This window comes from Filicampus tigris, chromosome 7 (genome assembly GCF_054856515.1).
Source record: "Filicampus tigris isolate MCC_2025a chromosome 7, RoL_Ftig_1.0, whole genome shotgun sequence".
Lineage (NCBI taxonomy): Eukaryota > Metazoa > Chordata > Actinopteri > Syngnathiformes > Syngnathidae > Filicampus > Filicampus tigris.
Window position 1 is genome coordinate 16,018,755 of NC_141223.1, and position 20,948 is coordinate 16,039,702.

Consider the following 20,948-nt stretch of genomic DNA (forward strand, 5'->3'; position numbering starts at 1 on the left):
TTGTTTTTAAAATGAACAACACACGCACACACACGCGTAAACACCCCCCCACACACCCGCACACACGCATACACACACGCACACACCCACACACCCACACACACGTATTAACATATCCCAACATAAGAAAGATTAATGATGAATTATTATGTAATAATTAGAATAATCAGAAAAACAGTAATATAATTTTTAAAGTATTCATGGATACTTATAACACAACACACGGAGTAATTATAATGTAAAAATTTAAATTAAATTAAAAACGATTATGATAAAAACCGAGGGTGAAAGAACACGGCTGAAAAAAAAAAGAAAACCTGTAGTCCGACCCTTCTTGATGACGTCACGTTTTGTATTTACTGGGGAACTGACAGCATTCGTAGTGGTACAGAGTGGAGAATTTACCATCAAAATAGACACGTTGCAAGTCAGACAGGTACGACAGTATAACATAATCCATTTGAATGCATAGAATGTCTATTTATTTCATGTATTTCTGGTCCAAAATATATGAAAATGATGTCGAAACAGGCATTGGCAACTTAGCTTGTTGCTTGCCACGCTAGCTAACTAGCTAAAGTAATTAGCCGTCTGCCAGCTAGCTCTGCTTCAACCAACCAAATCACTCAAGCTGCGCGATGTCATCCTTGAAATGGGGTGACCCACGAACAAACTCCATAAAGTTCACGTTTCTGAAAAGCCGATGTAGCGAAGTAACGCGTTAAGCTACCGAGCAGGTAGGCAGGAAGAGTAAATAAAAATTCTATATTTTATTGTGATAACACCTCCGGGTGTGCTTAACTGCTAGTCAAACCAATGGGTTTGCACCAAACATACTGGAGTGCTAGTGCATGTGAGCAAGCATCAATTCTCTTAGGCTAGGATGTACATCATTAAAATTAAGTCGTGAGAATCACGTGACACTGATTTTTGAATGTGTCTGCTTTAAGGCTATGATCTTGGCTGGACTGACAGTTGAGCCTCAGTGAGATGACTGACCAGGGCAACAACAACAACCACAACATCTCCTGCAACCCCTTCGCCGCCCTCTTCAGCTCGTTGGCTGATGCCAAGCAGTTTGCATCAGGCCAAAAGTCTGCACCGTTGCCTACTGGACCACCACGTGAGTAATGCAGAGCAGAAGTACTCCTTGAAACCAGGAAACTGCTGTTCATTCACATAAGTATTTTCCGTATTTCATTGATTAGATGTGTTAACTCAAGTGCATGAGTGACACCCTCCATTTTTATGACGCAGGGCATCTAATAGAACAGCGGTTCTCAAACGTCAAAGTACCACCCCCCCAAGAAAAGCAACCTCTCCAAGTACCACCATGATAACCCCCCCCCCCCCCCCCCCCCATTGCCAGAGCTCGGCATTCCGCCTATGTGACGGACCGGTCGGCCTATCCGCCTATGACGGATGCCCATTTTGTAGGCGATAAACGATAGACGGGAAAGTTTAAAAAAATAGACGGACTGAGCATAGTTGGAAGCCCATTTTATCCCGTCTTTGTAATCGTCTATTTAGTGATTAGTAGTAGCCCTTTCCTCCTTTGTTTTTCCCTGTGTGGCACTTCATAAGTTTGAACACCACTGGAGATGCAAACCAGTTATTTTTGGATAAACTCATCTCAACTACGAACAAAAAACCCTTCTACATATTTATTTCTATTTCCACTGTTATAAATTGACTTATTACGAATTTCTCAAAGGTTAAGTTTTAATTTATAAGATATTCTTTTTTATTTTATTTTATTTTTTTACTTTTTCTAGAGCTTTATTTTTGAAAACCTCATAAAAATAAATTCACATGTTTCAATGGGTATACAGTACACAGACATAAGCACAGCAATTTGGCAACCCATTTCTGATTAGCAGCAGGTACACTGTGTACCTTTATAGAAAATACTGTACATATGCTAATGTACTCTGTGTACCTGTATAGAAAATACTGTACATATGCTAATGTAAGATGGTTATTTGCATTTTAGTTGACCCACAGTTCAAGTTGTTAGATGTGTCAGTGTTGGCAATAAACAAAGTTTGGAAAAAAAATGGATTGTTTAACTCACCCGGACCGGAACATTTTTGTAAAATACATAGCTCTGTTTAATACAGTGATTCTTTGGCATACCACCATGGTGACACCACATCTCACTATTGGCATATGTATGATGACACTTTGAGACTCACTGTTATTTTACGCACAACGAAAGCCACTGTTGCAGGAAATGTGGTTTCAGATGAAAATATATGTCGAGTTAAATTCTGCCTCAAGTAAGCCTGTCATCGTAGTTCCGTAACCGTTTGTGTCACATTGTAGGAGATGACTCCGGAGAGAGCCAATCAGAGTCTGAGAACTCTGTGTCTGACAGCGTCGAGGACAATGACGACTCAGTGGCAGAGATAAGCCGATCCTTCCGATCCCGACAGGAACTGTGTGAGCAACTCAATGTGAATCACATGATCCAGCGTATATTCCTCATCACCTTGGACAACGGTAAGTAAATCAAGACTTTAAAAGTATTTATTTCCTCAGTCAGTGGACTCACTCCAGTGTGTCCCAACCTTTATTAAGCCACGACATGTACAGTTGTGTCCTGATTAGGCAGTTTTTCTTTCCGTGACCACACTCGTAACTCAAAAGCCTCAAATTATCTTTCCCCATTGAAATGAATGGAAATGCCATTCACACACTGCCCCAAAGATATCAACAAAAAAAATTCCAAGAATAAAAATAGTACTTTATGGCAGGGCCGAGTGATTTTGCTGCGGGTATATTTACCTTCAAATCTTCGTGTTTACCTTATTCACCCTGCGGCATGGTTGAAACAACCTCAGCAATTAGAGTGGTAATTACCATGATACTGTACCATAATTATTAAATCTTGGTTGACCTCGTCATTGTCTACAAAGATATGTCTTAAAATTTTTTTTTAAAAAAACAAACAAAAAAAAAAACTTACCCACTTTCCCAGCTGTAGTAGAGATACGCAACAATGCTCCCAGCTCTAGTGGTAGAAATGCAGCAATGTGCTCCCGGCCTAAATGGATTAATCCGATCGGAGGTCGGATTAAAATTATGATTGGATGCACTGTTTTCATTTCAATAAAAATATTGATCCGATTAGGACTTGCGTGTTCATGCATCGCACTTTCGATCAGAACAAATTATTTTGAGATGCGCAGATTGACCAAATATACCGGAAGTAGTAGTAGTAATAGAAGAAGTTGTAGCTACTTCCGTGTCAACAAAATGTCCCCCCGTTCATTTCTTCTTTAAACGTTAGTGTTATTTAGCATATTTTGTCCCGTTTGCGCTGTTACGTCGAGTTAACTCTTCCTAATGGAGCTTCAAATGTACCAGTTCAGTCTTGCTCCCGTCATGTCTTTCGCTCACTCCGTTTGTAGTAGATTCCGAGAATACAGAAACCAGTATACTGACGTCACAGACTAGGTTCACACCGCAGGCAAATGCGACCCAGATCTGATTTTTTTGCCCATATGCGACCTTTTTCTGATTTTTTTTATGACAGTCTGAAGGGCTCAATTCCGATTTTTTTCTGGGTCGCTTTCATATGTGGTCCTCGATCGGATATGTATCCGATTTTTTTCAATGCGGCCGTGGTCTGAACGGCCAGGTCGCATATATCCGACATTGACGTCATCCGGAGCCCAAAATGCACTTGGCACAGGCAGAATGAAAGTGCTGGCAGCAGAGGATTGAATCTGCAAAGTTGTTTTGAGTAACACAATTGACTTTATATTTTACTTTAATTTAATCCCACTTGAAACATGAAGCATAAAGTGGACTTTTATGGCGATCGTAGTAATTCAGCCACGGCTGAGATCGATTCATTCTGACATGAGGCAACTGCGGAGCCAGAACGTGGCTAATGGGTGGGCCTGGAAAAAATCAGGGTGGGCCTGAATATTTCTCTAACTGAGCACAACCCTCCTGTCCCGACATATCGTATATTCAAATAAAATGACAAACTGAATAATATGAAGTTGAGATCTTCCTTTGACAATCACAATTATGCCTATCTTAATATTCAATAAAATAAAAAATAAATAAAAAAACACACACACAAGGAAACACAAATTCAAAAATAATTCAACCTCCTAAGGCTTAGTGGCCTCATACGCGGACAGCACTTTCTAGCAAGAGTGTCCACTGTGGTGTTTTGGACACATATGTGGGCACTTACACTGCCATCTTGTGGTCTCAGAAGAGTATTACATACTACAGTCAAAATCCAGTATACAAAATACAGTACAATACAATACAAAAACCTAAAAGTTGATGCTTAGTTTTTCTTCTAATTAGATTCCAATAATCCCGAATAGCAATAAGAAATGAAAAATGCATGTAAAGAAAACAGTTTGTGCCTTAGGAGGTTAATAATAATTTAACTAATAGTAACTAATAATAATAACTAAAAATTTAAAAGTATATATTTCATGAATCTCACTGGGTGGGCAGTGTGTCAATCTGGTTGGGCCTGTGCACACCCAGGCCTACCCATGGCTCTGCCCCTGACATGACGTCATCGTTAGTGATGTCTCCATGAAATTAGATATTAAAGTCTCTCCTCATAATTTCCCCCAAATACTATATTTATTTCTACCTCCTACCTAATCGCTTCACTGTATAAATGTAACGACATGTTGGAGCACATTTACCTCCGCAAACACGTCGGGACTTGGGAGTGACGTCGTCTCTTCTTCGGCGCATGCGGGTTACTTTGGCGACGCATGTGTTCATACAGCAGACAAGACCGAGGTCGCATTTATAATGTATAATGAACGCTTACACAAAAAAATCTGATTTTTTCAAAAAATCCAAATTGAGCATTAAGACCTGCAGTGTGAACCTAGCCACAGACATGTGCGGTAAAGATGTTTTTATTTTTACGAAATTTGGGGATAAATGTTTTCATGTGTGCCAATCGGATTATCAATCGACATAAACCACCAGTTCAGAATAAAATCTTGATTGGAACGGGCTGGATTGGATGTGAATATTCCTAATGGGGTATGTACATGACGCATTTTTATTCTGATTGGGCTTTTTATCCGAATAAATGGGTCCATGTAAACGTAGCCACTGTCCTCAACGCCGAAATAGTCAGGGTTGAACCGACTGCAGTTGTATTTGTCTTGTTCAACCGGCAAACGTAACTCACCTCTTGGTCCAATGATCGACAGCAGTGAAACACAGACGCATTAACGAGATGTCGTATTGCTTGCCAATTCAACTGGTGCTTCATTCCATCCAATTTCAACAGCAAACAGTTTATAATAGCTCAATGAAGAATAAAAACAATGTATGCATTAGTGTTGCACGGGATACCGGTATCAGTACCGTACCGTGATTTTTTTGGTGTCCAAAATGGCTTGATACCATTTTTTTTTTAACACCAGTATTAAAAAAAACAAAAAACAAAACACACACGCAGCTCACCAACTCTGTTTTAAAGGCAAGTATAAATACGTGCAAAGTCGCCTGTCTACCGACATGTGAGAAACACCTTAAATAGCGCGCCTCCTTCAGCTTGTTCACATTCAGGCCAACAGTTGTTAAAGTGGCCAAAAGATAAGAGTATGGCACGTAAATTGACCAGTTTGTGTTACAGTGCAATTGGCTTCCACATTAACTGGCTCCCAATTCCACCTGTGGCTGTTCGGGCAATGCCAGTCCAGTAATTTAGTTTTTCCTGCCTGCAGATTGATCACAAGCAACATTTAAACTGTTCAACTGCATACCTGTTCAATTCTGCAATAATAAACACTCGAAACAAAACGTCTCGTTTACAACTCCCGACTGGTTGGAAGAAATTGTAAACATAGTAAAAAATATAAAGGTAGAGAGCGTTACTTCAACCTGTGACATAAAAGTGGGAACAAGGAAGATAAAAAAAAGCAGCAGCCCATCGGAGTGTGCCAACGCCCCACGCCAAGAGCTGGCATGACTGTTGATGAATGTCCTCGTGGAAAGCTGCCAATCAAGTCAATCTTACTACAGATTCACTTGCATTTTATGAGTTATTAAATATATCTTAGTTTTGCCTGCTAGTTCTATGACAAGAAATAACGCTAATTTAGAGAGCGCGGTATTTCAACCCTTGACACAGTCGGGGAAAAGGAACAAAAAAAGGTCGCAGCCCACCAGAGGACGCCAACACTCACTTTATTGATGATATGGAACAAATAGTTACCTTAATCCCATTTTGAGTAATTTACAGCATGGCACAGCATCGAGTTTCAAACAATAATGCTAGGCTAATAATCATAGCCTGTTATGTTAAAAAAAAAAATGGTATCGAACCATTGTTGACGAAACATCACGGTACGGTACTGGTACCGGTATCCCGTGCAACACCAGATGGCAAGTCATGCAATGTGGGTGCCAACTGCAGTATGACACCCACAAAGATTTTTTTCCCCAATAGTATTGATCGTCATAAGGTGAAGCCACACCAAGAGTGTGCGGGAACTGAAACATGACTCATCACCCTCACATTATGGGAAGTTTTGTTTTGAGCGTACTGGGTCTCTTTGCACTGATACTGTTTCAGAATGAGTCATTATTCTTAGGAAGTGCACAATTAAAAGCCCCGAGCCGTCCACTAACCACAGCAGTGAAGTCCATTTCCCTGACACAGAAATCAACCCCAACTTGTGAATTCAATCCCTTTTTCTTGTTTGGGTAAATGTTGTTTCATTTCTTTTAGGAGTGGTTAATCCAGAGTATATGCTCACATATTTTATCCTCACCTCTAGGTGATCCCAGTCTGAGAGGGGGCAATGGGATCCCACCTCGCTGTGTTTACCTGGAGGAGATGGCGGCTGATCTGGATGGACAGGATTGGCTGGACATGGACAACATAGAGCAGGTTGGATAGCGCACAGTCTTTTTGTGATTTTGGAATACCTCCCGTCAACCTATTGTATTAACTAGGCTTTATTTTGCAGAGTAACACAGGAAGGATCTTAACACATTTTGGCATGTACTTGCACTGTTCCTTTCTCCCAGGCACTTTTTAATCGCCTGCTCCTGCTAGAACCAGGAAACCATCTCATCTACATGACGTCATGCAGTGCTGTAAACCTGTCAGCTGACCGTGACGCTGGAGAGAAATGCGCCATCCCATACCTCTTTGCTTGTTATCAAAGGGCAAAGGAAGAGGTATAATGATGATGATAATACGAATAAAATGGTCCCCTATGCTTGCGGTTCAGCACCTGCGGATTCACAGATTATAAAAAATGTTCTTTGTAAACAGTGTATGTGTATATACATGTATGAATGTGTATATACATGTATGAATGTGTATATACATGTATGAATGTGTATATACATGTATGAATGTGTATATACATGTATGAATGTGTATATACATGTATGTATGTGTATATACATGTATGTATGTGTGTATATATATATATATGTATGTGTGTATATATATATGTGTGTATATATGTATGTATATATATGTATATATGTATGTATATATGTGTATATATGTATGTATATATATGTGTGTATATGTATATATATATATATATGTATATATATATATGTATATATATGTGTATATGTATATGTATGTGTATATATGTATGTATATGTATGTGTATATATGTATGTATATGTATGTGTATATATGTATGTATATATATGTATGTATATATATGTGTATATATGTATGTATATGTATTTATGTATATATGTATATATATACATATCCATATATGTGTGTATATATATATATATGTATGTGTATATATATGTATATATATGTATATGTATATATATGTATATATATGTATATGTATATATATGTATATGTATGTATATATGTATGTATGTATAGCAGAGCTCCTACTTCAGCATAATGATGAGTTGCACTTTTAATTAATTATTTTATTTGCGGATCTATCCAAATGTGCCTCTATGTGAGACCAGTCTATGGCGCAAATAAGGTCACGGACGTCTGTACTTTGCTGAAAAAATATCAATGATGTCATAGATTAATCAACTTCCACGCACAGTCAACTATAGTTGGCTACAAATAGTCCTTAGTTTTTCAGCCCCTACTGGTGTGTTAAATTTCACATAATTTCACCGTCCTCATTTTGGGATAATTTTGTCAGTCACGGACTCTTCCATTATTCAGTAACACTTCTATTTTTGCTTTCATCAGGTGACCAAGGTGCCAGAGAAGTTATTGCCTTTCTCCATTCGTTGTAAGAATCTGACAGTCTCAAACACGCGTACAGTTCTACTCACCCCTGAAATCTACGTCAACCAAAGTGTGTATGAGCAGCTTCTGGACCTGCTGCTGGATGCTTACAGTAGAGCACGTATGTTCTCGATTGAGCAGAGTCAAGTTCCTTGTGTACTGACTTTGTCACAGTGGAAGCTTCACGTGTCATTTTGTGCTCCTTGCAACGTCTCAATGGCATTTCAGAGCCAGAGGAGGTGGTAGAGTTTGTTGAAGAGGTGATTGCTGGCTTGCTCTCTGACCAAGAGGTCCGGACCTTCGAGGAGGTGATGGTTCCAGTGCTTGATATCTTCCAGGGGAGAATCAAAGACATGGATCTGTGTCAGCCCTTCTTCTACTTCTACCTTGATGTGCTTCTCTACTTCAGCTACAATAAAGATATCGCCAAGGTCAGAAAGCATTCAGGGTTTTTTTCAATTTGTTGACATTACAAGACAGTGCCCACTGATACTTGATGCTTCCAGGTATTGATGGAGCACATTCAGCCCAAAGATCCGGCTAATGGCTTGCTGTACCAGAAGAGCCTTTTAGGAACCGTGTTGAGTGTGTCTTGCCTGCTGAAAACACCAGGAGTGGTGGAAGGACATCGCTACTTCCTGAACCCTTCCCGTTCCAGCCCTCAGGAGACTAAAGTCCAGGAGGCTAGCATCCACCAGGTGAACACTTCTGATAGTCTTAGGTTGCCGGTGGGACCATTCTGATTGACTACCCAATGAAGGCATCGGGGCTCAGTGATGACGTTTACACCTTCTTTTGCAGTTTATGGGCCAGTTTCATGACAAGCTGCACCAAATGTTTAAATACTTGCTGCAGCGGTCGAGTGAGACGCGCCACCTGCTACTGTCATGGTTGGGCAACTGCCTGCACGCAAACGCTGGGCGGGCCAAGATTTGGGCCAATCAAATGCCGGAGATCTTCTTTCAGATGTATGCCTCAGATGCGTTCTTCTTGAATTTGGGCGCAGCACTTCTGAAGCTCTGCCAGCCCTTCTGCCGGCCACGGTCGTCCAAATTGCTCACATTTAACCCCACGTACTGCGCAGTCCAAGACTTGAGTGAAGAGGAGAGGTGCTTTCGCAATGTGCATGCGAGAGGTAAACATAGCTTCCTTCTAATGACCATATTTACTGTATTCCTGCCACCATTTTACCAACATGAGTTGGTCTATGGCCACCAAGTAGTACAGTTTAAATCACAATGGTACAGTTTGGTTCGGGTGAACCCTGTTCAGGTTTGCATATCAATACTCAGTACGCGCTGCATGCCCTTGTGGACCACCGTTTTTCGGTTTTGCAATTTACTTTGCATTGACACACGGTGTGCTTATTGCATGGTCACCCACTTGCCGTTGTACCTGTATCTGTTTTCAAAGCTCAAATCACGGGTGCGGTAAATCCACAAGTACTAGCGTAGGATTTGAGAGATGAACATTTGAAGAATGACCAAGCGTCTTCTGTGTTCGTAACGGCATTTTTTGTTTTCCTCCCATTCGGTTCATTCCATTGCCACACGGAAAAGGTTCGTCTTTGATCAATAGCTAGGCAAGAGTATGTCATACAAGCAAACAGCACCCCATACTTTGGAACTCAGTGTATCCATTTTCTGTCCTTTTCTCCAGTTATCATTATTAAGGTTCACAAGTGAGCTGGAGCTAATCCAGCATGGAACTGGTTGCCATCCAATTGCAGGCCATTTTGGAAACTCTTACAATAGAATTGCAATAAAATGTCAAATATGTACTGAATCAAACAGTACAGCTCAATGGAAACGTGTGTTTTTAGTGACAATTTCAGAATTTTGGTCTGCAACTTCCTGACTGCAATATTAACGGGATTTTAACATCGGTGAATAGTTATTGCCGTATACAAATATTATAAACATTTAAAAATTCTCTGTTGTTTTTCATGGCAGAAATCTGAAAAAGGATGAAAGCCCAGCTCAGAGTTTGGCTTAATGCATACAGATTCAAAAGCTGTATTGAGTTTTGTCCACATCTCAGTGGTGAGATCAGGTGGAAAATTTAATATGGATGATCCCACTTTACATGTTCCCTGGTATTATATCATTTTTTTCCCTTTAATCATGACGAGTCATAGGATCTTAGCAGATTTTGCAACTTTCAAATGTTTGGGTCTGTGCTATTTAGGTGCTCTAATTAAACATTTTATGGGAACACTGTTAATTTCTTATATCTTTGTAGTGGAAATGGCCTTTTTCAATGAATTAAATGACCTTTCACACTTGAATGATCATCTGTGTCCTATGCCAGGTCTTGACAAGGAAACCTGTCTGACGCCCATGCCCTCCCAGCCCACGCAGGAGCCTGCTGCGGAGTCTTACAGCCTACTGACAGAAAACCTCGTCCTCACCCAGCTCACCTTGCATCTCGGCTTCCACAGGTTCACCTTCACATCATCACCCAAATTGTGCTGCTTGGTGTAATAAAGCATAATATACAGCAAGGATGGCAAACCATGTCAGTTTTTTATGAGGTCGTCTGAAAATATGCTACAATTAACAACGTACGTCAGCTGTCTGTGACTTAAATTTTTTTTTTTTTTTCGTAAGAGGTTTCACCTACTCCTACTCCTAGCATACATTGTCCCTATTATCGAGGTATGTCACAAACATGAACCAGTGTTGTTGTTGCATCCGCAGGCTCCATGAACAGCTGGTCAAGATGAACCAGTCTCTCCACCGGCTCCAGGTGACGTGCGAGGAGGCCCATCGCACAGGAAACCCCATGACGGAGCAGCTGTTAGAGCAGTTTGAGCGCCTGATGATTGTCTTCTTGTCAACCAAAGCTGCCACCACACAGCCCGCCATGCTGCAATGCTGCCTTAACCTCCAAGCGTCCACTGCTGCTTTGCTGGTGCAGTTTGCTTTGGGAAACCACGGCCCCGAACATGTAGCCCTCAGTTTTCCGCTGCCCACACTGCAGAACACCATGCTCTGCTTTGTACCAGGTAAGGTTTTTTTAATTAATGTATGAACTCATATGCAGGCTTCCTCTGGTCGCATGCGAACGTATTACCGCCGAGGTACAGTTCAGTTGTATTTAGATTTTAGATTCAATATGTTTGCGTTTAATATGTATTTTAATGTTGATCATGATGGCGGAACTTGGTAGGATACTTGGTGTAAAAAGTTGTCGAACCACTGTATTGAACATGTTCCATGAAGTTACGTTTCTTCATTCTCCTTTGTATTTCTTTCAGAGTTTTTCGCAGAGAACTTGGGAGATTTTTTCATCTTCCTGCGCCCATTTGCTGATGATGTTTTGGAGACCTCTGCTGAAAGTCTTGAGCAAATTCTTAACTTCATCACTGTCTTTATGGGCAATGTAGAGAGGTACGGTAGAGGATTTGATTATCTCAGATGAAACATAAAGCCGTTAAGGGTTCAGCAAAAACTTCTTATTGCGTTTACAACAGAATGAAGAATCCGCATTTAAGAGCGGAGCTGGCGGAGGTCTTAGAGGCAGTGATGCCCCACATGTTGCCTCTGGCTCCTGGTACTCCTCAACCAATCGTCTTCCAGCGACAGAGAGTCTTTTGCTCTTACAAATATGCACCTCAGTTGGCCGAAGCCCTCATCACTGTGTTTGTAGACATTGAATTTACAGGTGAGACACTGCAGCTTGAAGAGAAAACTATAAAGGTTTTGCATGGTCGCTGTCAGGCGGAAACCCCGTATGACCAATTATGGTCAATTGTTCACAAATCGATAGTATTGGCCTGTCCCCACGTCAGCCGTTGCGTTTATGAATTATTAACTAGTGTAAGGTGTTGGAAATAGCTTTAGAACACATCTATTAACTCTCTTGGACACTAACTGTCTGAGAAGTGACCTGAAGCGCTGCCGTTTTTACACTCAAGATTGAAATTCGGAATGTTTTTTTAGACAATGAAGTATGAGTGTAACTGTTTTGTTAAAATGTATTTTAATATTTGCCGATTACACTGTTAGTGCTTAGCTCGTTTTATTATTGCATCGCTCATGGCTATTAGGCAAGGTAAATTTATATAGCACATTTCATACACAAGGCAACTCTGTGTGCTTCACACTAGAGGGTGACACGTCAGTGAGTTTTCATTCCCATCCCACTCCCGCAGGAAAAAAAATCCTGTGCCATCCCAGTCCCGCACCATAATAAAAATGAAAACAAAACGTCCTGGTGAAAACAACTCCCATCCCGTAGTGCTCCCGTTCAACATTACTTCCACTGCCATACCGCTTCCAAAAAAGGAAACAATACCATGGCAAACCCATAAAACACCAGAAAAAAGCAGTGAAATGACTTTAAATTTGTTTTATTTGTTTTAGTTCAACAAAATACTACAAGGATACTAATTGCAATGCTTCTGATAACATTAAAAAATACATTTTTAATTTAATTTTTTTAGTGCTTGTGTTCTTGTTTAGGTATCTTAAAAGTGTAAGGCACATGAAAAAAAGCTACCCTAAAAACCTTTTTAAGGAGTACAAGTACAAATAATGAGATTCCAATTATTACCGTAGTTTAGTAAAAATGTAATGAAAAGGCCTCCAAAAAGATGCAGAAAAGTCTATATTATATTCTATAATTATATTAATATTTTCGTGAGCTGGGTCCGCCCACTAGCCGTTTGACCCACTGCATGCGTGATGTCACTGGCGTGTTGCCAACTTGGCGACTTTCTTGCTATATTTAGCAAGTTTTCAGAGCCCTCTAGCGACTCTTTTTCAAAAAAGCGACTAGCGACAAATCTAGCGACTTTTTGTGGTGTTATTGGAGACTGATGTGAAAGGACATATTGTTCTTAGTGTTCTCCACATGCAGCGGGTGCTTCCGTCGGCTTCTCCCCAGTCTCAGAGCAATCACAGAATCCTCAATCATCTCTTGTCCAGACAGCAAATGAATCGCGCATGCGAACCCGCCACTTTTTCCCCGCCATGATTTACAGTCACAGCGGGATGCTTTTTTTTTTTTTTTTGTCTAATTAAATAAGTGCATTTAAAGATACTCACCTCGTCCAGACAGTTCAGCGTGTGTTTGCATTTCTCCGTGACACAAGCTAAACCTCTAACGTTAGCTCTCTAGCTTAACATGGCTCAGTCTAAACTGTACAGTCAAAAGTACAATTATGCAAATTGAGTGATGGAGCCATTTAGCGACTTTTAGGACAGCCGATAGCTACTTTCCTTACTGAGGATTTGGCAGCACTGCTTCCGACTCTGAAAATTGCGGAGGCAAGCTGTCTGGAAATGTTGGTCGCTCATTTTTATTGTTCGATTAAAGGAGAAATGAAATGAATCAGAAGAAAAACCACAACAAGCACACTTCACAGCTGGCAAGTCAGAGACGTGGCCTTCACGATTTCGCCCCGCCCGGAAGAGTTTCAAAGCGTGAAGCTAAATCAAGGAAATAATCGGTTTATGTGTATTAATTTGAGAATCCGTTCATTGCGACATGGATATTTTATTGTTTAATACAAAATTCAAATTTGTAAAAATCCTGTCCCATACGCTTGAATAGACACAGTGGTTGCCTGAACCTTTGAGATACTACGCACAGCTGCCGGTGGAGACTTGTTTGTTACCATTTTAACAAATGGCAGTATAATAAATTTGCTTTTTTTTTTTTTAGCGTATAAATAAATTAGCTATTGAACATGATTTCGGGGAGGTGTTGTGTTGGATGTTTGCGCTAATGGTATATGATAGCAACATAAGGTGTTATATCAACTTGAACAATGCATTCTTTGGTAATTCAAGAAAGATGTTTTTTTTTTTTTTGGTGATGCAAGGATTACATCCGACATCGACGATATTCAAAATTGGTACCTCAGTGTGGCTGAAGCCCAACTAAAACCTTTCCTTTTTCCTACCTGTTGTTCTTCAGGTGATCCTCACCAATTTGAACAGAAATTCAATTACAGAAGACCCATGTATCCCATCCTCAAGTTCATGTGGGGAGAAAATAACTACAGAGAGAGTATCAAGGTAATAGGACAGATGCATTTTTTGTCGATTCAGGTTTAAAAAAAAAAAAAAAAAAGAGCAAGTTGGTTCTTAGTATCTTCTTATTTCCAATAACCAAAGTGCTTTGTGTTTTCTCAGCATTTGGCAGACTATGCATCCAAGAACCTGGAAGCCATGAACCCTCCTCTCTTCCTCAGGTTCCTCAACTTGCTGATGAACGATGCCATCTTCCTTTTAGATGAGGCTATTCAGGTGATGCTACGAGACAAAAATCTTTGCACAGGAATAACCTATATCCCGTTTGAAGTCATTTTTCTACCACAATGCCGAAAACAGTTTTTTTTTTTTTTTAACTTTTCAGTTGTCGTTGTTTTTAATATTGCAGTACCTGAGTAAAATCAAGATCCTGCAGCTGGAGCGTGATCGAGGGGAGTGGGATGACCTGGCCCCTGATGCCCGAAGGGAAAGGGAGTCCAGCCTGCAGATGTTTGGACAGCTGGGCCGCTTCCACAACATCATGTCTAATGAGACCATCGGCACGCTGGCCTTCCTCACCTCAGGTCAGAGCCATACAACAGGTACACTTTGAATTCTTGATTTTCTATTGCAATAATGTCCCCTTTTTCCCTTTCCAGAGATCAAAGGGATCTTTGTGCACCCTTTCTTGGCCGAGAGGATCATCTCCATGCTCAACTACTTCCTGCAGCACCTGGTAGGACCCAAGATGGGTGCTCTTAAAGTGAAGGACTTCAGTGAGTTTGACTTCAAGCCGCAGCAGCTTGTCTCTGACATCTGCACCATCTACCTGAACCTGGGGTACGTTGTGAACATTCTCTTGAGCACTGCGAAGGATGCTAGATGATTTTAAGTGCATTCGATTGCGTTGGTGTGCCATAATCTTTTGGGGGTCGTTGTGTTAATACAGTTGCTCTTTGCCAAAGCACTTACTTTTGTTCACAAATAGTCATATTTGTGTATTTCTTTGGCAGAGATGAGGAGAATTTCTGTGCTACCGTCCCAAAGGATGGACGTTCGTACTCTCCTACCCTCTTTTCCCAAACAGTGAGGGTACTGAAGAAAATCAACAAGCCGGGGGACATGATTGTGGCTTTTGGACTCCTTGCTGATAAAATTAAGGTATCATTTGAGTCTGGAGGAGATTATCGAAAGGAAATGAGTTGTTTTTTTCGGTGGGTGAGAGAATCCAGTGTATCTCTGCACCGTCAAACTGTCCTGTTACTCTGCCTGTACACTAGTCCCATGCAGATCAACAGCAGCAGGAGGAGGAGACTTATTCAGAAGCCCCGGAAGAGTTCCTAGACCCTATCATGTCCACACTGATGCTCGATCCCGTTCTTCTTCCATCTTCCAACGTCACAGTCGACCGCTCAACTATAGCAAGGCATCTCCTCAGGTTAGTTCTCAACTAACACCAGGATGCTTTTACACCTTAGTTGTTTTTGTTCTGAATCAGTTCAAGTGTTTGGAAACTTGATCCATTGTGACCTAGGTTCAATTTCTTCTCACACTGTAAAAAAAACAAAACAAAAAACAAGATAACTAAAATCCAAGATTGCCAATTATCATTTTAGGGGCATTCTACCAGGCTACAGTTCATCCACAAATAGCCAAGTGCACTTGGAGGGGAATCCACAGATTTTCCCTCTTCACAAATGTTCACCCGAGAATGTGTTTTGTAAGGCAGGCGTCTCGGTGGTTTACATGCTGCCTGTATTTATGTCACCATTATGCTGTTAAGGGTAACTGATTCATATATCTGCGTTCTCTCCAAAAACCAACAGCTTCAGCGTTCCTTTGAAAGCACAGTAAACAGTGGATTTGGTCTGCACCTGAGTTTGATTGCTGTGTAACAAAGTACTGTACAGTTTGATGAAAACAGGGGTTCTAACTTGTTCTAAAAATGTAGGGTCAGAAGACTTCTGAAGTTAAACGTCTAAAGCAGGGGTCACCAAGTCCGTTTTTCATCTCTCCCCGCTGCAACACACCTGATTGAAATGATCAGCTCATCAGCAAGCTTTGCAGAAGCCTGATAACGATACAGATCATTTGAAACAAGTGTGTTGCAGCAGGGAGAGATGGAAAACATGCAGGATAGGTGCCCTTGGGGACCGGACTTGGTGACCCCTGCTCTAAAGTATCGTATAGATTCTAGAGCATCCATCCATTCAGCGGGGATAGGTATCACATCAGATTTCCAAAATTGGTTCGATTCGTTTACAATTCCCGATTCACTTTGATTGACTTTCGATTCAGATACCAATTTCACGCAGTACCAATTTTACTTTCAGATGAAAGACATTCTAAGAAGAAGCAGCGCTGCTATTAGTAGAAACTTCTTGCTCTAAGTTGGTGCATTAGTAAAAATAGGAATATTTATATTAATTGAACCCAATTTAGTACATTAATCATATCTGTTTCATTGAACATGACCTGATCAAAACAATGATCATTTGAATGAATTCCAACCACAGTGCAGACTGATGAAATGAAGTTGCAAAAACACTGTAAACTCATGACATTCACGTTCACGTGACTGTCTCACAAAGTTTCAGTTCATTGCTGTCTTCATGTTTTTTAAAACCGAAAAACTTCCAGACATCTGCTATCAAGCCTGTCGGAGCTGATTTCAGTGCTTCCGCCATGTTGTTTTGAAACGCTTCTTTCGCATGGTGACAAGATTACACGTGATGCGAGAAGTCACATGAATTTATGGGAAACAGATGTGTTAAAAGGATCCATTCATGGTTTTATGAGTAGATATCGGGCTATGAAAAGGAAAATCGATTCAAGCAATTCAATTAATCTTTTTTTTTTTTTTTTTTTTTTAACCCAGCCCTACCATTCATATATTTAAAATCTATGACACTCTGGACAGGTCTTCAGTCAATCACAGAGCGAATGTGAATGGACTACTGAGTGTGACTCAAAACTAAGACAGTTGCATGAAAGTCAGCTATGTGAAACACTGCACCCCACTACTGATGGCCCTGTGTACAAGAGGCTTTTGTCGCAGTTTTTGGATGCCTACATGCTAACCCCAGCTACAACAAAACCTAGAGAGCACACTTCTTTGTAAAAAGAATAAAAAGAGTAAAAAGAGTGTGTCCTCATTCCAGTGACCAGACAGACCCGTTCAACCGCAGTCCTCTCACCATGGACCAGATCAGGCCAAACGAGGAGCTCAGACAACAGATCTTACAGTGGCTGGATAAGCACAAGCAGGAGAGGCTGCAGCTGGGACCGAGTGACCAGACTTGATCCGCCCAGTGCCAAACAATGACTGCATCCACATCTACAGTGCTCCTCTGCCTTTTTTTTTTTTTTTTTGTGGCTAATCTGTGGTCGCCTCAGATTACAGACTCCTGTCTAATACGGCATTTAAATCCTACTTAATACAGCCGAGCCTTCGTGCGACAGACTGCAGCGCCACAGCTGGTTGACTAGCTGTTTGACAATGCCCGATGGTAAACATTAGCATTAAGGGAGTGATGCGGTCTTGAGCGAGAGAGAAGTACTACAGGACTCTAAAAAAGCAAATGTTTTTTTCCCTTCCCGATTTTGATTTATTTTTTTACATATTTATCTCACTTAAACGGTTCACATCATCATCAAGCCAGTTTAAACCTCTTGGGCCTGCCGCACTTTGAGAGAGGCAACCGAACATGACTGAACGGGACAATCGTGAACAAATTACAGCCGACCTTGCGATTGATCCTCGTCCACATACCAACTTGCTGCCGCGAAAAAATACACAACCGCAGGTGTTCTTATCGAGGAGCAACGTTTTGAAGCGCCACATACGGTATAAAATGTACTCTGTAGTCACCAACTTGGTGCCCACCACACAAGTAGCCTGTTCTAAAAATAGCTTATTAGTAATGGGACATTGGGATTTTCAAGGAATGTTGTAGAGGCGATCATTTGAAAATGTGAACACAAAAATGAAGTGTTGCATATTGATATTCATCAGTTTCCTAATTATTGTGAGAAATCATTATGAGTGTCTTCAGTAAGTAATTGTTCATCATCATGTATAATAACATTATTCAAGGTGATTTTGGCAAATTTTGTTATTTTAGAAGTGTGTGTCAACCTGGAACCCCTTTGAATTAATCACTACCCAAGAAGTCGTTCTCAAGTTTGGAAAGGTTGGTGACCCATCACCAGTTAGTGATAAAGCTTGATTTCCATCATTGTCTGGCTTTCAAGAAAGATGGAGCAATCAGTCATCAGTCATGAGGCAACAAATGCTGACATTACATATCGGTAATACCATATTTTTTCATACAAACCGTACAATCCTCTGAGGACTTCTGTATAAAAACTGAAACGCTTCCCTAAAGGCAAATGGGTTCCTCACCCACCTGTTTTGAGTTTTGTGTTATTTTGACATTTGCGCAACAAGTGTGGCCAACTATAAAGTTAGTAGGACTTGTTGAATATTCTTCACACATTTACCACCGTAACAGAATTTTATATGGCAACACAAGCATTTTATGACGCTAACATGACGGAATTGCAATATTTATTACTTGGGCTGCAACTACAAAGATGGTAGTAATATGCAGCACTTTTGGTTCAAGCTGCATGCGAGATGTAGATATAAATAGAACTCAAACTATAAGGCAAATCTATTGGAACGTGTGAGGTTTTTATTTACAGCCCTCATTATATTTATGTAAATTGCAATGACAACTCCATAAGCGCATGTCAGCATTTAAAGTTCTGACATGAAATAAAGACTGTACAGTATTTGACTGCCAGACACTGCATTCAGAAAGTCTCGCTGGAAAGTCCACTACGTATAGCACAATTTTAAATGTGAAAACAACTATGTGATGACTAGTGCTTGACAAAAAACAAACTGGCCTATAAAGAAACAAATGGCAGTAATTTTAAGTATACAAATGTGTATATCTACTTCAGAGGTGCTAAACACTCACTGGGCTGTCATTGACTCTGTTTACCCAAACACAGCAAAGATTGGGGTAGACGGTGGATTGTTTTTCATTATATTAATATTTTGTAATTTTAAAAAGATGACAAAGTTCCCACGGAGGCTTTGGCTTTACATTTAACATAATTGGTGTTAGAATTAACAATTGCCAAATACAATTTAAAAGAATAACTATGGGGATCTGAATGGTTTTTTTTGCCATCTAGTGTTTATAATGATACCAAATGTAACCTTCTTAATTGCCTTTTAAATCATTAAAGGTTCACCTATCACTGATATTTTTATTTTTTTGCAAGGATTTGATATCGTTTGCATTAACATGAAGAAACAACTGAATTACACTTTTGGGACATTTTGTTTCTTTTTAGACATATAGAGTGCAAGGTGGAAATCCACTCAATGATCGCAGGATTATTTTGAGAGAGATTTTAATAAAAGTTATCAAATGTGGCTGTGATCAAGACAAAAATGTGAAGGGAGTATGTGATGGTTTGGCATGCCTGTGCTTTAGGTTGAAAATATGCTATATTTTTGTTTTATTGTAAAATTTGACTTTGAGTGTACATTATGATTAAAAAAGCAAACAGTTTGTGTTCTTTTTTTTTATGGCTATATGCTACATTTTATGTATTTTTTTCACTGGGTAAGATGAAGTGGCTATATTTTGCTCATTTATGAGTGCCTATATCCCCCCCTCAAAAATTGCTGACTTATCCAGCAGTTATATACAATTGTGTTTTGCTAGTTTAACATAACGTTTCGTGCACACCCAGGCCCACCCAGATTTACAGACTGCCCACCCAGTGAGATTCATATAAAATATATATACTTTTAATTTTTTTGTAAATTATTAAATTATTTTTCAATTTTTGTTTCGTTATGTTTTTTATTTTATTGAATATTAAGAATGGCGTAATTGTGGTTATCTAAGGAAGATCTGAACTTCATATTATTCAGTTTGTCATTTTATTTGAATATACGATGTGTCTGTCGGGACAGGAGGATTGTGCTCAGTGAGAGAAAAATTCAGGGCGACCCATTAGCCACGTTCTGGCTCCGTCCCTGATTTCGTGTTGAACAAACAAAATTCAATGTTGTGAAACATTTTGACATAAACATGTTAAATCAGCGTTGTTTCGAGTGTATTAGACTCTAAACGTATGCACGCGGTTGTATTTTGCTTGTTTAATGCAACAGAAACTTACTGCATTTTTTTTTTTAAGTTGAACAACCAAAGTACAATGTTGTCGAAAAAATACTAAATCTCCTTGGTTTTGCCCTTCATGCCCCATTTTGGAGCCTCATTGTATGGCTTATAATTTTGAAAACATTTGGTTTGACCACAGACATTGACGTGTGTGAGGGCGTTTGAGTATGAATGTGCACGTCCAAGCACGTGTGTGTGTACAGAGAGACAGACAGGTAGGTAGCTCATGAATGATTTTTTTTAAGTGCCAGGTTAAGGTAAGAGTAGACCTATTAGAATAGATAAAATGTTCCATCCTTTCACAATGTAAGTTGGATCACTGTCAGTTTTTAGTTCCTATTGGATATAAAACGCATTATGTGCCTTTTGATTGAAGTTACATAGAGAGTGAGCCAGGGAGCAGGGAAGGGATTTTATTAAGTTTATTTTCTCACGTTTGTCTATCCTTACATTCAAAAGCACACAGACATTTAACATAAATCAGTGGATTTTATTTTAGGAAGGACA

At 40.0% G+C, this 20,948-nt stretch overlaps 1 protein-coding gene across 1 annotated transcript; it reads left to right on the forward strand.

Moving 5' to 3' along the window:
- Positions 1-314: 314 nt before the first annotated feature.
- On the forward strand, positions 315-19,823 carry ube4a (ubiquitination factor E4A (UFD2 homolog, yeast)). Its single transcript, XM_086036402.1, has 20 exons — positions 315-436; positions 951-1,123; positions 2,326-2,502; positions 6,789-6,901; positions 7,042-7,194; positions 8,213-8,372; positions 8,480-8,682; positions 8,758-8,949; positions 9,053-9,386; positions 10,562-10,691; positions 10,951-11,258; positions 11,511-11,643; positions 11,727-11,917; positions 14,177-14,277; positions 14,395-14,508; positions 14,642-14,816; positions 14,892-15,072; positions 15,246-15,393; positions 15,513-15,670; positions 17,394-19,823. The coding sequence occupies exons 2-20, from the start codon at positions 991-993 to the stop codon at positions 17,533-17,535; spliced, it is 3,246 nt and encodes a 1,081-aa protein (XP_085892528.1). The 5' UTR covers positions 315-436; positions 951-990; the 3' UTR covers positions 17,536-19,823.
- The last annotated feature ends 1,125 nt before the right edge of the window (positions 19,824-20,948 follow it).